Source organism: Carassius carassius, chromosome 15, assembly GCF_963082965.1.
Source record: "Carassius carassius chromosome 15, fCarCar2.1, whole genome shotgun sequence".
Lineage (NCBI taxonomy): Eukaryota > Metazoa > Chordata > Actinopteri > Cypriniformes > Cyprinidae > Carassius > Carassius carassius.
Genome location: NC_081769.1, coordinates 31,981,810 through 31,996,600, shown reverse-complemented (window position 1 = coordinate 31,996,600; position 14,791 = coordinate 31,981,810). Strand labels below are relative to the sequence as shown.

The following is a 14,791-nucleotide window of genomic DNA, read 5'->3' as shown; positions in this document are numbered from 1 at the left end:
CAGGGAAGCCCGTTCTTTACCTGCAGGTGTGTGTGTGTGTGTGGTGATGTAAAGAGTCCCAGGGTGCTGTTCAGGCAGCGCAGGGGCTGGGCCGCTTCACATCTCTCTAATCACTCTGTTTACAGTCCATATGTGAGCTATTCCCACTGAGCGGCGGCCCAGTACTTACACTGAATTAGAGTCCGCTCACAGCTCTCTTGCTGTAGGCTGGGCGGCCCGCAATCGTGTGCTGCAATTTTCGGGGGTGGGGGGAGTTTTCTGCTTTTGTTGTTTCTGATTTTTCACGCTGGCGTGAACGAGGAGTGTCTTTTACTAATTTTAGTCATTACTTCTCAGTTAGAACAGGATGCCTTGTCTATTTTAGGGTTGTCTTTGATGGGTAACCTAGTAGAGGTGACCTTTTTGTTTAGGTGAACAGTCTTGCTGTTGAACAGGAAGAGTTGGAGAGATCAGGCCGATTTAAGAACGAACGCCAACTTTTATAGGATTAGCGACGTCTTGATACTCCGAACGGTAATCCCTGCTCTTGAAAAGGCTAATGAATGGAGAACCAGAAGGAGAATTAGACCAGAATGGATGGAGATTGTGAATGTAGTGCTTTTTTTCCAAAGCTACGTTGCATGTTTAAGTTTATATGCTAACAGGAGCCGTTCAATGTAGTGTAGTTGGTGAACTTTGTGTATGAATAGTTGGCTAGTCATTCTTAAAGGAAGCCTTGTGTAAATATGATGATTAGATGGACTGTCTTACACCAACCAGACATTATTCTTAGTAAAACTACCAAGTCAGACAGACTTCAACTGAATCAGGGGTCTTAATATGTTGTTCAAAGTTGAAGTAGTTTTTATTTGACTCATTATGCGAGAAGTTGACAAAATGGCCAAAAAAAACAAACACTAAATGCACAGATGTTATGAATGCATGCATGTGCTTTCCCATGACTATACATTTTCTAGATATTATTGTGTGATTACTGACAAAAAAAGAGATATTTTGCAGTACTCATAATATATACGCTAATATTACATAACATGGATAATATAATTATATATGGCAAGGCAAGGCAAGGCGAGTTTATTTATATAGCACATTTCGTAAACAATGGTAATTCAAAGTGCTTTACATAAAAGAAAGTAAAATAGTCATGAAGAAATAATAAAACAAAAATAAAAACAAGCAATTTTAAAACTTTTATAAAATATCATAATATCTTCTCAAGCGTACACAGAGATGTGTATTTTGGTGAGTGGTTAACCCTCGTCTAGCTGGTCCTGCTGAACTGTGCACCTGTTCGTGGTGGAAAAAGGTACCAAAAGAATTGTTCTGCCTGATGCTGTTGGAGGACCTTTTAAAATATCCATGTAGTGCCCTAGTTCTCCAAAAGCATTATATGAAACTTAAAATGGCTCAGTTTTCATCAAGTTGTGTACCATAAAAGAAAATTTGGTGATTTTAGAACAATTTACAAGTCCATAAGATGTCATAGAAGAGCATTTTTAAATTCCTTATGATGTCATAGGAGATCTTTTTCAATCATTTTAACATTTAAACTCCAATTTCAATGTCAGTAAGAACATTTACATGGTAAGAATAAGTTCCAAATGATGTCATAGAAGAGTCTTTTTTTCCATATGAAATCATAGAACAATTTCCATATTATTCCGTAAGAAAATGTTTTTTAGATCCATACACTGTAGAAAAGCCTTTGTAAATTTCATGTGATTTCACAGGAGAACTTTAAACTCCATATGATATAACAATATTTTTTTGTGATTCATATGATATCATAGTAAAATTCTGTTTGATGTCATAGGAGAACTCTTTTTTTTACTCTTTATGTATGGGAGAACAGAAGAATCATGGAAGAACAGTTTAAATTTCCATGTTATGCAATAAGCAAATGCTTTCATATGATGTCATAGAAAAGGTATTTTAAATGTTATTATTTCATAGGATACCTTTTTTAAAATACCATACTTCAAATCATTGATGATAAATTAATATCATGTTCTATATGTTATAGAAGAGCCTTTTTATAGTCCATACATATGGTGTCACAAGAGAATGTTTAAAACTCACATATATTATAGAAGTCTGTTTCATAGAGAACATATATGATTTTGAAGAAAGTAAAAAACCTATAATCTGACATCAAAAACAAATCTCCAAAGAAGCTCATAGTCGCATCAAGAACCCTTCAGAGGGAAAATGAAGAGATGCGTAACTGCTGCTGAGGAGCCTTTATTCTGAGAGCGCATCTCTAGGTCTTCAAGACGCATCGGAGCATTTGGAAACAGGAATGCTGAAGTTATCCATAAACTCAAACTCTATTGTAAGCCGCAAAGCCCCCCTCCTCCCCACCTCCGAGTCCCCAAGTGCTCATGTTATAAATATGATAAAGCTGCCGTACCTGTAATTTAAAAACAGATGGTTTCATCTTTTGAATATTTATAACAATCAAAACAATTTCTGCGTTATGTAGCCCAGGGCTATTTAGGTGTTAAGTGTTAGGTTTAATGAAAAAGAATCTCAGCTTTTTTTTTTGGAGTGGAATGTATTAAAATAGAAGAAGAAAAAAGCAGAGTAGATGAGTAGGAAGCTTGCTGTTAGGGCAGCGAGGAGACGTGAACTCATTGTGTGGTCTCAACATGCAACTCCGGCTGTGAAAACAGATTGCGAATATGAGTTGCATTCATATAGGGCAGAAATCCCCAAAGCATCATCTGCTTTGCTGTCTGCCTCACATTGCCTCCTGGATGCATCCGCTTTCAAACTCTGTGGCATTTGTTAAAGGGACATGTCTTTTTTAAAGTTGATATTACTGCAGAAAAAATTGTGCATGAAAATTTTTTTGGATCAAGATATGACACTGATACATATAATGCTGAGTTGTGTGTAGTACAGGATTTCTTCACAGACTTTGTTACTTTACTGTGAGTAAACATACATTTTAAAAAGCGCATACAATTTTGTCTTGCAGAGTATGATTTCTTCGATTGTTAACAGCACTTACTATGCAAATGTGTCTGCGGCAAAGTGTCAAGAATTCGGACGCTGGTATAAACATTTCAAGAAGACAAAAGACATGATAGGTAAGCAGAATGCTAATCGCTCTATCTGTGCTGCCTGTCTATTTGTCTATCTATCTGTCTGTCTGTCTGTCTGTCTGTCTGTCTGTCTGTCTGTCTGTCTGTCTATCTATCTATCTATCTATCTATCTATCTATCTATCTATCTATCTGCCTATCTATCTGCCTATCTATTTGTCTGTTGCTCCCTATCTGTCTATCTCACTGTCTCTCTGTCTATCTTTCCATCTGTAGCTCCCTGTCTGTCTTTGTCTACCTATTTTTGCTTCACTGACTGTTAATTTTACTATTTCTCTCTCTGTTGATCGATCTGTCTGTCCATTCTATTTCTGTGTATCTATTGACTTTTTGTTTGCCTGTCTGTCTCTCTTTATATGTCTGTGTATATCCGCTTGACTGTCTATCTAGTCTTTTCAGTGTCTTCTTATTTTTAAAGTACCTCATTTGTTTATTCTTTAGATTGAGTTAAAATGCGAATCTAACAAAACCTGCCAAATATAGATCTACTGTATGTTTAAGACAAAAAGGCTTTTTGACTTAAATTTCGTGCAAGTAATAATCAACAGCACTGTGATTTTGAGCTTTTCTAGTCTTCAGACACGCACCTGTCAATCAGGTTGTTATATTGCAGCTCTTGACATCTGCCTCTTGTTTCCTGTTCACACGTTCACTTTTACCCCCACTAACACTCTCTCTTTCTCTCTCCACAACTGTGAATGCGTGTGTTGCGTGTTTGTGTGTTCGTCTGCGCAGTTGTGCGCCAGCCCTCCCAGCTGGAGGGCTACCTGGGGACGTGTGTCCTCCATGACAGTCCACGTGCCACCACGTTAGGTAGGTCACGTGACGCACCGCAACGCTCCCCACCTTATTATTCATGAGCGAATGTGCTCACATTCTGATGCCGGCGACACTGTGACTGTGTTAAAAACTCATGGCAGGCCGAGAGCCGCATGAACGAGACGATTAGCGTCAGATGACGCAGTCTGCCACGATAAAAACATTCACACAATGCACAAAACCAACAAACAATTCGGTCTTTTGTTATAACACTAAACGTCTGCCAAGTCAAGTCAAATTGTTTGTATAGCACTTTTTACAATACACATTGTTCAAAGCAGCTTTACAGAAAATCACATGAATGTTTAGAATATCTTAATGGCTTCATGCTTTAGAGTCGCTTTAGCAGATTTGAGTGGGGCGATAACATAGTTTACATTTTGGAATGATATAAGCAGCTGAGACTTATTTTGACTTTTGACAAACATCTGCTACTTTGATAAATATATGTATGTCTGTACATATATATATATATATATATATATATATACATATATGGGCAATAATATAGTTAATTTTGTGATTATATAAACAATCATACAGCCAAGATTTACTACATCTGCAAGCTTTTATATAACGCTGCGCAATAAACAAGATTTTGAGATTTGTCATATAGTGATTGAACTCTTTAAGTGTCTGTACTGTATATGTCCGGGTGTATAAAATACATATGTGTATCATATATACTTACTTGCAATTGCAAATTGCCTAAATAATTTTTTTTTGTTTTGTTTCATTTTGACCTAAACAAGCAAGTTTCTAGCTATAAGAAATATATCTGTCCACACTGAATGCAAATAATTCTTTTTTTAAAATCTCAGCCAATCAGAACATATTTGATGTTTAATATAAAATTATGCGCAGCAGTATTTTAAGACAATGAGATTATAATGTGTAATTACACAGCTTCATAACTGAAATTGAGGAATTTTGCATTATTGAAGAATCCATAGTTCACCCAAAAAGGAAAACATGTTGTTCCATGTTTCCTTCTTCTGTTGAACACAAAAGAAAACATTCTGAAGAATGTTGGTAAACAAACAGTTGCTGGTAGCCACTGACTACTATGGAAGTCAATGGCTACTTGTAACTGTTTGGTTGCTAATATTATTCAAAATATCATCTTTTGTGCTCAACAGTAAAACACAACATGAGGGTGAGTAAATTATTTTTTGGGGGGGGGGGGGCTATCCCTGTTTATTGCTGTGATGTTGTTTTGAAACAGTGTGTACTGTATGAATCCCTACATAAATAAATAAATTTGACTTGACTTTTCTCCGAAGTGACTTGTATTGCATTCAGGTTATACATTTAATCAGGTCATGCATTCCCTGGGAATTGAACCCATGACCTTGGCATTGCATTATTGTCTAAACTGCAGGAATGCAGAGCTACGGTGTAGTTATGCCAGGGTTATGGGTTTAACTCCCAGAGAATGCTGCGAATGATATAGTGCATGTCTTGAATGCACTCCCTATTGTAACTGGTGCGCAATGAGTTGCGTTTCACAAGTGGTCAGTGAGAGGCCGGTCTCGCAACATCTTGCGGAGTGTGGCGAGCCATCTCTAGCGCAGCAGCGCTCCTATTGAAACGCAGCCGGGCTGGAGAGCGAGCGCCCGCCGTGCCGTGGGGTTTTACCTCCCTCCCCTCAGCCCACATTCTCTCTCCCATTGTGCTCCTAATCCCAGCCTGCTTTGTGGTGAATTCCACAGGAGGGACTCCGGTTCTCTGTCTGTGTCGCCGCCGCTGCCACTGCTAACAGGGCCTGTGAACACTTTCTTCCAACCTTTTCAATTTGCATGGAAAAGCGTGTGCCCCCCAGCAATTTTCAACACCAAAAAGACAACTGAGAGGCACACCGTAACATCAGAGCACAGGAATGAGGGGGATTATGGGAGAGCTTTGATTATTACCCAAATTTTTTGTTTGTTTTTTTCCTTTCCCTCTGACTTTCTGCTGATATTGAAAAGAACAGCCGCGGCTTTGTGCTCGCTGTCAGTTAAGACACATGTTTGCGTCCTTGTGCTTATTGTGCGTATCTCTGGAGAGTTTCCATGCTCTTAATCTGGTTTTTATCTTCTTGTTGAAATATTTATATTTTGATGATTTGCCATAATGCTTTTTTTGCGCTCCATAAAATCCGTAAGATTGTGATGGAGTTATACAGCGGGTTTGCTAGTAGGTGATGGGCATTGTATTTCTCTCTTTTTTTTTATGTAATATCTTTCAACTGAATAACTGCGTTTCAAGAAAGCACAACACTTTAGTCCTTTAAATGATTGGTTTGCTATATTTACTCACCTTTACGTTGTTCCAAATCCGTATGCTGTTATTTTTTACATGCAACACAAAAAGAGTAATTTTAATAAATCTTCATCCAGCTCTATTCGATATTCATAGTGACCACATCTGTCAAGAAGCTGTGAAATGCACAAAAAAGCACACTAAAAGTAGCCCATCTTGCAGAAAAGTGACAGATTATGGGTTTAGAATTATTTCATACCTTCATAAAAACGTTTTAATTTTGAGATTTTCAAACGGTTAGCCGCTAAACACTAAACTTATGGATTTAAAAGAATCAAAATCATTTATAGCCTCAAATGGCATCAAATAATTGCCATATTTTCAATCCGCTCAGTCTGGCCTGTTTTAAAGGCCGTGCTTTGGGCTTCCAGCGCAACAAGGTTATATTTAGACTTTCCCAAAATTTCATATTAGCCAGCTTGTGTACCTTGTTTTATAATTAAGAGCATAAAGGACGATTCAAGTGTATGGCTCTCTGGCTCGGTCCATGTGAAGACGTTCTGCTCGCTGCTTTAGCAGAGCACCCACACTGCCGTGTTGTTATTGCTCACATGATTTGGCCATGGACATTATAAACTAATTTCTGGTGCTGCCAATTTATGCAGATACAGGTCACACACTGTGCCCCATTATATTAGAGAGGTTGTACTGGGTTACTGTAGTAATGGCAGGCTGGAACAGGCTTGATTTAGTGTTTTTTAGCTTAAATCTTTTGCTTTTTGACTTCAGGTCATGTCCAGCTTGTTAGTATTTGCTTTTTGATATTGATGCGTTTTGGGATGACTTCTTTTCATCATAGAGTAGTGACAAGGCAATTAATCGCTCATTTAGAGAATATTAACATGCACATTTGTCCAGTTAAGTGTATATTTTTATATATTTATTTTCTTTTTTCCTTTCTAATTCAATTCTAACCTTTTTATGATTTAGTAATGGCAAAAGTACTTTTGTTACCCAATTGATACTTACATAAAAAAAATAAATAATAATAATGTTAATATGTAATACAATTTTGAATTGCATTTGGATTGTAATGTAAACACTGTCACTTCATCGTAAAGTCCAGTGTAAACAGGAAAGATAAAAAACATTAAGTCTCTCCACATTAAACTTAATAGACCTACCACTGTCTATTTTGTTGCTTTATGACAACACAATATTGACAAAAAAAGAGAAAAGCACTCACCGTGTTCTCTATTAATGACTGTTTACTTGAATAATCACTTGAAGCAATATTTACTTAATTGAGAAATGCTTGCACTACATGCCACTAATTTAATTTGTTCATATTTATATTAATATTTAACTTTCTGTAATGAAGGGGTGGATTCAGTACCATATTAGATGCTGTGGTATTGAAATTAGTATCTAAAATCATGAAATACCACAGATTTTGTGATCAGTTACTTATTTTATCTATATATATATATATATATTGAAAACTGAGCTCTTTATTAGACTAACGTCATCAGCAGCTTTTACTGAGGCAAGGCAAGCCAAACCCTGTTTATTGACATGCTTCATCTTCTTTGTGTCCACCTATAGCTGAGATGGACAGTCTGTCTGATCTTTCTCCACCCGGAACCAACCACCTCAGCTTCAGTCAGCAGCCCATCCCGGGCAGCACAGCCGAGCAGTCCCCGTCCCCGGTGCCCCTGTCCCACAGCAGTCAGGCCCCCAGCCGTGCCCAGCTCCCCAGCCTGCACCCCGGCCTGGTGTCCACTCCCATCAGCCCCCAGCTGGTGAATCAGCAGATCGTCATGGCTCAGATCCTCAACCAGCAGTACGCTGTCAATCGTCTCCTGGCCCAGCAGTCCCTGAGCCAGCAGTACCTCAACCACCCGCCCGTCAGCCGCGCGCTCAACAAACCGCTCGACGCACAGGTGTCCACCAACTCCGAAGTCTCATCAGAGATCTACCAGTGGGTCAGAGATGAATTGAAGAGGGCAGGAATCTCCCAGGCCGTGTTCGCCCGTGTGGCCTTCAACAGGACTCAGGTACAAATATTTGCAAATATATATATATATATATATATATATATATATATATATGAATAAGTCATATACATAGGAAGCAGTTTAGGGTATCAGTTTGTGTACTTGCAGTGCTAAAGGTTTGCAGCATCATGCTGATTTCTAAGATATCATCTCTTGGACAATCCCATAATTCACTGCAATAAGCAGAGTAGAATATATCAATCCAAAATGCTGGACAAAACAAAAGTCTTAAATGCTGGGAAATATTGATTAAAAAAATAGTCCATTCTAGTCTGAAATAAGAAGAACTGATTGCAATAATTATTTTTTTAATAATTGATTTTTGAGTGAAAACCAACCTGAAGAATTTTGAAAAAACATGTGAATATGCATTTTAACAACCAAATCAAATGTGTTAGGTGTATAGTTAAAGTGTATAGTTAAAGAGTTAAAACAAAGGGCCCTATCATACACCCGGCGCAACGAGCAGCACAAGTGTTTTTGCTAGTTTCAGCCCCATGCAGTTCTAATTTTTTCTTTACTGCGCCACATTGTTTAAATACAAAATTCATTTTGCACTCATTTGTGTGCCCATGGGCATGCTTGTCTTAATAAGAGGTGTGTTCAGGTGCTTTGTTGGTGTGTTGCTATTTTGAGAAACTGAAAATAGACCAACTCAAACCTGGTCTAAAGTCTGGAATTTTTTCTTTGTTATTCAAAGAGCGCGTTAGTAATATTCGCCTATAGGCTGGTGCACAATGCATGTACACTTTGCTTATTACACACACAGGGATGCACTGCAGCACACAAACATTTTTAATAATGAAAAATTACATTCCGCCATATAAATAACGAACCCGCCATGGCGCAAGTGCAACTGGCTTTTAAAGGGGATGGGAGATGAGTCTCTGATTGGTTTATTGAACGTTATGAAAAACACCCATTACTCATTAAGAGAATAGGGACTACCCATTTAAGGCGGGCGTACACGGTGCGAATTCGGATGGTCGGAAGATGTCCATGCACACAGCACGAGTGAGTTTATCTGAAAATCATACGGACGAGATGATATACCACACGATTTTACAACCTGCGAATTCCAGAAGCAATCGCACGAAGTTGATAGACGCGTTCGACTTGAAGCACCGCTGCACGCACAGAAGGATCACTGTATGACATTAAAATACAGTGAGAGCGATAAGAGAGCACACATATCCAATGCATTCGAATCGCTCTCGCTGTACTTTGATGTCATACAGGTGATCATTCTGTGCAGCGCTGCTTCAAGTCGAACGCGCCTAATATAACTGCTCTCCCTCTCTCATAACTGCATATAAAATATTGATACGAGCCGTGACTGTTTCCTACACGTACAGGTTATTTTTCAGCGATAGGAAACCGGGACGTTTGGTCACCCTGTGTGTGTGTGTTCTTGTATATGCTTTATAAATATCTGAAATAGGTTTTACAATGTAAACATGGTTTGTGAGGACAATTCCTGTGCCCTCGTAAACCAAATGGCTTTAAAAAATACTATACGGTGTTTAATAGAAATTTTAAACATGCATTTTCCGTGATGGATAGAGGTAGTGTATGGGGATATACAGTATAGAATACCGTTACGTCTATGGAGAGTCCCTGTAAACTTCATATGCGTGTGTGAGTGAGAGAGCGAGCGAGAGAGAGAGAACTAAAAAGGCATTGGAACACGTTGCTAGAAACATCATACAGCGCTCGCAGTTCCTGTCAGACTTCAGCGAGTTTATCCTCCTGGTCAATAGTCCACAATCGCCGTGGCGCTGCCGTCTTCGCCTTTCTTCTTCTGTGGTTTTCGTAGTTCGTGATTGGTCAACATCAATAAATCAACAAATCGGCTCGTTCAACCGTGCACACATCACGAATTCAAACCGATAGCTCACGAACTTTTTAGACATGTTTAAAAATGATCGGGAGGTCGGGAAGTGCTCGTAAGCCACTCTGCTCGGCTCGTAATTCATCGCAAATGATACGAGCCGTGACCATACGAGCATACGCGATTTCCACACGATTGAAAAAAATCACATGGGAACTCATCCGACAGCAAAAATCGCACCGTCTACGCCCGCCTTTAGACCATGTGCCAGGGCACGCTGACCATTTTCTCATCGTTAAACTACCAAAAGTGGATTCAGAGACGCCCTGAGTACACCTGTGCCGTGCGCTTTAGACCATGCACTTAGATCGTTAAAATAGGGCCATAGTAAATTTAAAATAAAAGTTATCATAGGCCATATTTGATGTTTGGTGCAGCCCAAGCATGTACTGTAGAGTGATCCAAATATGTGTTTTATATCAGTTAGGATGCTATCAGCTGTCTGTGTAGGTGGTGTCCAGTAAGGCAGCTTGCTTGGTTTTGGAGCATAGCCATTAAAAATATTGTTTTTGTAGATTATTTTGTTGACGATTATAAATGCTGAATCATTTCCCCAGCTCCACCGCCCCAGCCCCATACATCAGCTGTGACATGTTCGTGTGATGCTTGCCACTACACGCTCTGTACATCATTAAAATTCAACCATGCCTCGCTAATATAGTGACAACAGAACACTTACAGTTAGATGCTTTATCTGCTTTTATTTAGGGATCAACACAAAGAACCCAATCATCCTGTAAATGGCAGGACAAAGATGAGTGAGCACTTTTATCACAGATATTGCATCTCATTCTTCAATCAGAAATGTCCTGGCTGGAGTAACTGATCACTGACTCCCGTCTTTGAGTTTGTACACCCATGGTTTTGACCTTTTTTAATCACTACATGCAATCTGTTTTCAGCGCTTAGCTGGGACAGGACACTTATTAGCGGTGTGAGCTAAGGCAGACATCACTATTATTATTGCTCATTCAAACGATTACATTTTTCAACCAAAAACTTGTTTCTCACTGCTTGTCCTGTTATTGTGCATGAAGGATACCGCAAATTGTGCACATTTGAGTGAGGTGTGCACATTTCTTCACTCAAAAGACAAAATATGCTTTTGAAACTATTTGAGTATTCACTATATATTATTTGAAAACTGATGCTAGACAAAATGAGCGCAGAATTATTGCCTGATGAATATATGAGTGTATATATGAGTGTACTACTGATAGTGGAAATCGTCAGAGATAATTAATCAATATCTGGTTCATGATAGGTTAATATTACAATGCTTTTCTTGTTAATTACTTTTTAGTTATAAAAAAATTTCATACAATTAGGGTCAGATTTTTTTTTATTATTATTATTGGAAAGACCTCTCTAATATTCATGCTTTTTTTTTTTTTTTTGCAAAAATACTGTTGAAATTACAATTTAAAATAACTGTTTTCTATTTATGCATTTATTCTTTCATGAATAGAAAGTTAAAAGCAGTGCTTATTTGAAATATAACTTTTTTTTCTAACGATGTAAATGCGTTTAATGTCACTTTAAGTCAATTTATTGCTAAATAAAATTATTCATTTATTTCAAAAGAAAATCTTTGAGTTTGGATTTTTGTCAATTAATCGAGTATGTCACTGTACTTTTTCCTCAAAATTTTATTGTGCAAACTAGGGTTATTATTATTGTTACCTAAAACCAAAACCCTAGAAAGAGTTCATTACTTTTTTTATTTCAGCTAGTTGCCGAGGCAGCATTTTTTCATTTTCATTTGATTTAAATTAAAATACTAAAATAACTAAGACTAACTCTTAAAACTTAAAAATGCTATACAAGCATTAAAAATAAATGAAGAAAGAAAAACTAATAAAAAGTAAATAAAAAATTACACAAAAAGTGAATTAAATTTAATATTAAAACAGAAAAATCAGAAAAAAATCTACATAAAATGTTAAAAAATACAAATAAATAAATAAATGAAATAAAATTTAAAATAAACAGAAAAATTAAGTAAAATATCACAATACTCTTTCCCTGTATCAATTCATGAGATTATCCAAAAACCCTAGAAAAAACTGGGAAAGTTGTGGGGATTTTTCACTAGTTGTTAATAGTACAGTCCCGCCTTGACAACTGTCTGCCATCATCAGGTGAGACAAAGAAAGACGTACCTGGCTGTGTGCCAGCGGCGGGGGGTGGGGGCTGGCTCGGCCGCGGACGCATGAGCGACTGTTGCTGGAGATAGCAGGAACATAATGTCTCGCGACGTTCTGCAGAAAACCCCCGCTTGGCAGGAAGTGACTATGATGTTGTGTTAGAGTGATAGGAATCTATAGGAATCAGGGACCGCGTCATGACATGCGTGTTTGCATAAATTGGCATTTAGTTGCACTGGGAATTTGCAACCTGCATTTGTTTGTTTCCACAGAACTCTTAAATATTTATTGTACATACTTCCCCACAAGTGGAATGATGGCTGCTTGTGATGGCATGCCGTCTAAACGTTTATGTGTTTGGTGGTCCATTCGTACACTTTATTATGCAAAGTGCATCAACCATTGATGGTGTTTGATAGTATTTGACTGAAAGTGTAACTGACTCATTCTAGCTTAGCAACTGTTGCCATCTACCAGATTTTCAGGCTAGCTTTTTTCTAATGTACACTACTGATCAAAGGTTTGGGTCTGTAATAGGGCTGGGCGAAATGGAGCAAAAAATATATCTCGATATATTTAGCTATATCTCGATATATGATATATATCTCTATCTTTACAGGAAAAATAACCCCCCAAAACTACTGCAAAAACAAATATGCCAAATATTACATGTTTAGGGCCCTATGAAATGTTTTATTTTTTCTTCAAATGTTTTATTTTTTCCTCTTGCACTTTTAGCATGTGTAATTATTTAAATGCATAAAACAACTTAATTTGTTAAAATGTTTTCTTAAAATAGCCTTATGAAATGTTTTTTTTCCCCTCTGAAATTCTGTGTATTTACATTTTTCTGGTTATGAAATGAAGGCATAAAACATTCATTTAATTTATCTTTTAATAATTGAAAATTAAGCTAACTTTATTTTTTGGTAAACAAAGGGGATTTACTATTAAAAATAAAGCATCTAAGAAATGTCGTGTGATTATTCCTTAAATTATGTTCGTTTCATTTTAATAGTAGTAGTAGTAATAGGCTATGTACATTCTGCTGAACAATAGAAATAGATTTCTGGCAAATACTTTTATTTTGACGGGTTTACCTTTACAGTTCTGTGTATGTGATACTACAGTCTATGATGTGAAATCACCCTAGTTGTTCTCAAATCAAACGGTCAGATGCTCATGAAGTGACTCTCAGTGCAGTTCTGGAGATGTTGTTCATGTGTTCACGTCTTTATTTAGTGAGAGGAAAGACACTGAAATCACCAGAGCGTCACACGCGCTTCCGTGTGTGTAATAAACAAAGACGCGCTTCTGTGCCATTCATTAACACAGACAGCAGAACATGCAGGATTCATATTTAAAAAGACTTTTCTGGCTTAATATTTACAGATATTAGTCCATATCGCGATTTGATGTGAGTGCAATGACCTACTTTGGATTAATTCATTCAAAATTTGACAAATTCCGTGACATTCTGCGCTAAACCGTAAATTCCGTTTTTATGACTGGATTCCGCGATTCCCTCCGCGTTTTCTGCATCGCGGAAATCATAGGGCCCTACAGTAGACATCTGCATGCTGTTCGTCCGACTCCTTAAAACCGAGGTATCTCCACATAATGGAGCCAGTTACCCTTTATTTTTGAGACTATTTCTGTAGCCTCCGGGCTGGTTGAGGACGCTACCATGTTAATGAGACAACACGCGAGGGGAAGGGGAACAAAATCAAGGAGACGGGGCGAGCACAGCACAAAGAAGGCAAACAAGCAAAGTGGCGGAATCAGAATTAAATATAAACAATATACGATGTCAAAATCCATATCGTGTTTAAAAAATATCTGTATATATCTGAATATATATCGCCCAGCCCTAGCCTGTAATATCTCTTTGTGGATTTGAAATTCAGATTTAGTTTTTATCAAAAATACACTTAAATTTTGAAATATTATTGCAGTTTAAAGTAAGTGTTTTCTGTTTGAATATATTTTAAAATGCAGTTTATTTCTGTGATGTAAAGCTGAATTTTCAGCATCATTCAGTCTTCAGTGTCACATGATCTTCAGAAATCATAAAAATATACTGACTTGCTGCTTTAGGAAAACATTTCTGATTAATAATGGTGAAAACTATTATGCTGTTCATTTTTTTTTTTTTTTTTTGTAAGTTTTGTGTTATTTTTTTTTGTAATATTGTAAATGGCTTTTTTCACTCTTTTGATCAGTTTAATGCATCCTTGCTGAATATAAGTATTCATTTCTATTAAGCATTAAAAATGATTAATAAGCATTATTAAAAGGTATCAAGTATTAGAAAACATGATGTATATGTTTTCCATGTGCCTTTTTTTCAGTGACTTTAAGAAGCGTTTCTGATTTTACCACAAATAATGTTTTAATAACACTGTGTTATAATTGAACTTCTTTTAAAAGAAAGGCTTTGTAATTTTAAAATATCCATTACATTATTAGCACTACATGAGCATATTTTACCGAAAGCAGTTTTAACAGAAATATCCAGTTAATTCCT

General features: G+C 37.2%; 1 protein-coding gene across 5 annotated transcripts in view; it reads left to right on the top strand.

Moving 5' to 3' along the window:
* The window catches only part of satb1b (SATB homeobox 1b), a 57,193-nt gene that overhangs the window by 18,349 nt on the left and 24,053 nt on the right, over positions 1–14,791 (top strand). For 3 of the 5 annotated variants that reach the window (XM_059568521.1, XM_059568519.1, XM_059568520.1), the window contains exons 6-8: positions 2,981–3,092; positions 3,842–3,919; positions 7,775–8,226. In XM_059568521.1, the coding sequence (XP_059424504.1) occupies positions 2,981–3,092; positions 3,842–3,919; positions 7,775–8,226 (642 nt within the window). The remainder of the gene's footprint in view (positions 1–2,980; positions 3,093–3,841; positions 3,920–7,774; positions 8,227–14,791) is intronic. The other 2 variants (XM_059568523.1, XM_059568522.1) reach the window with 1 other exon arrangement.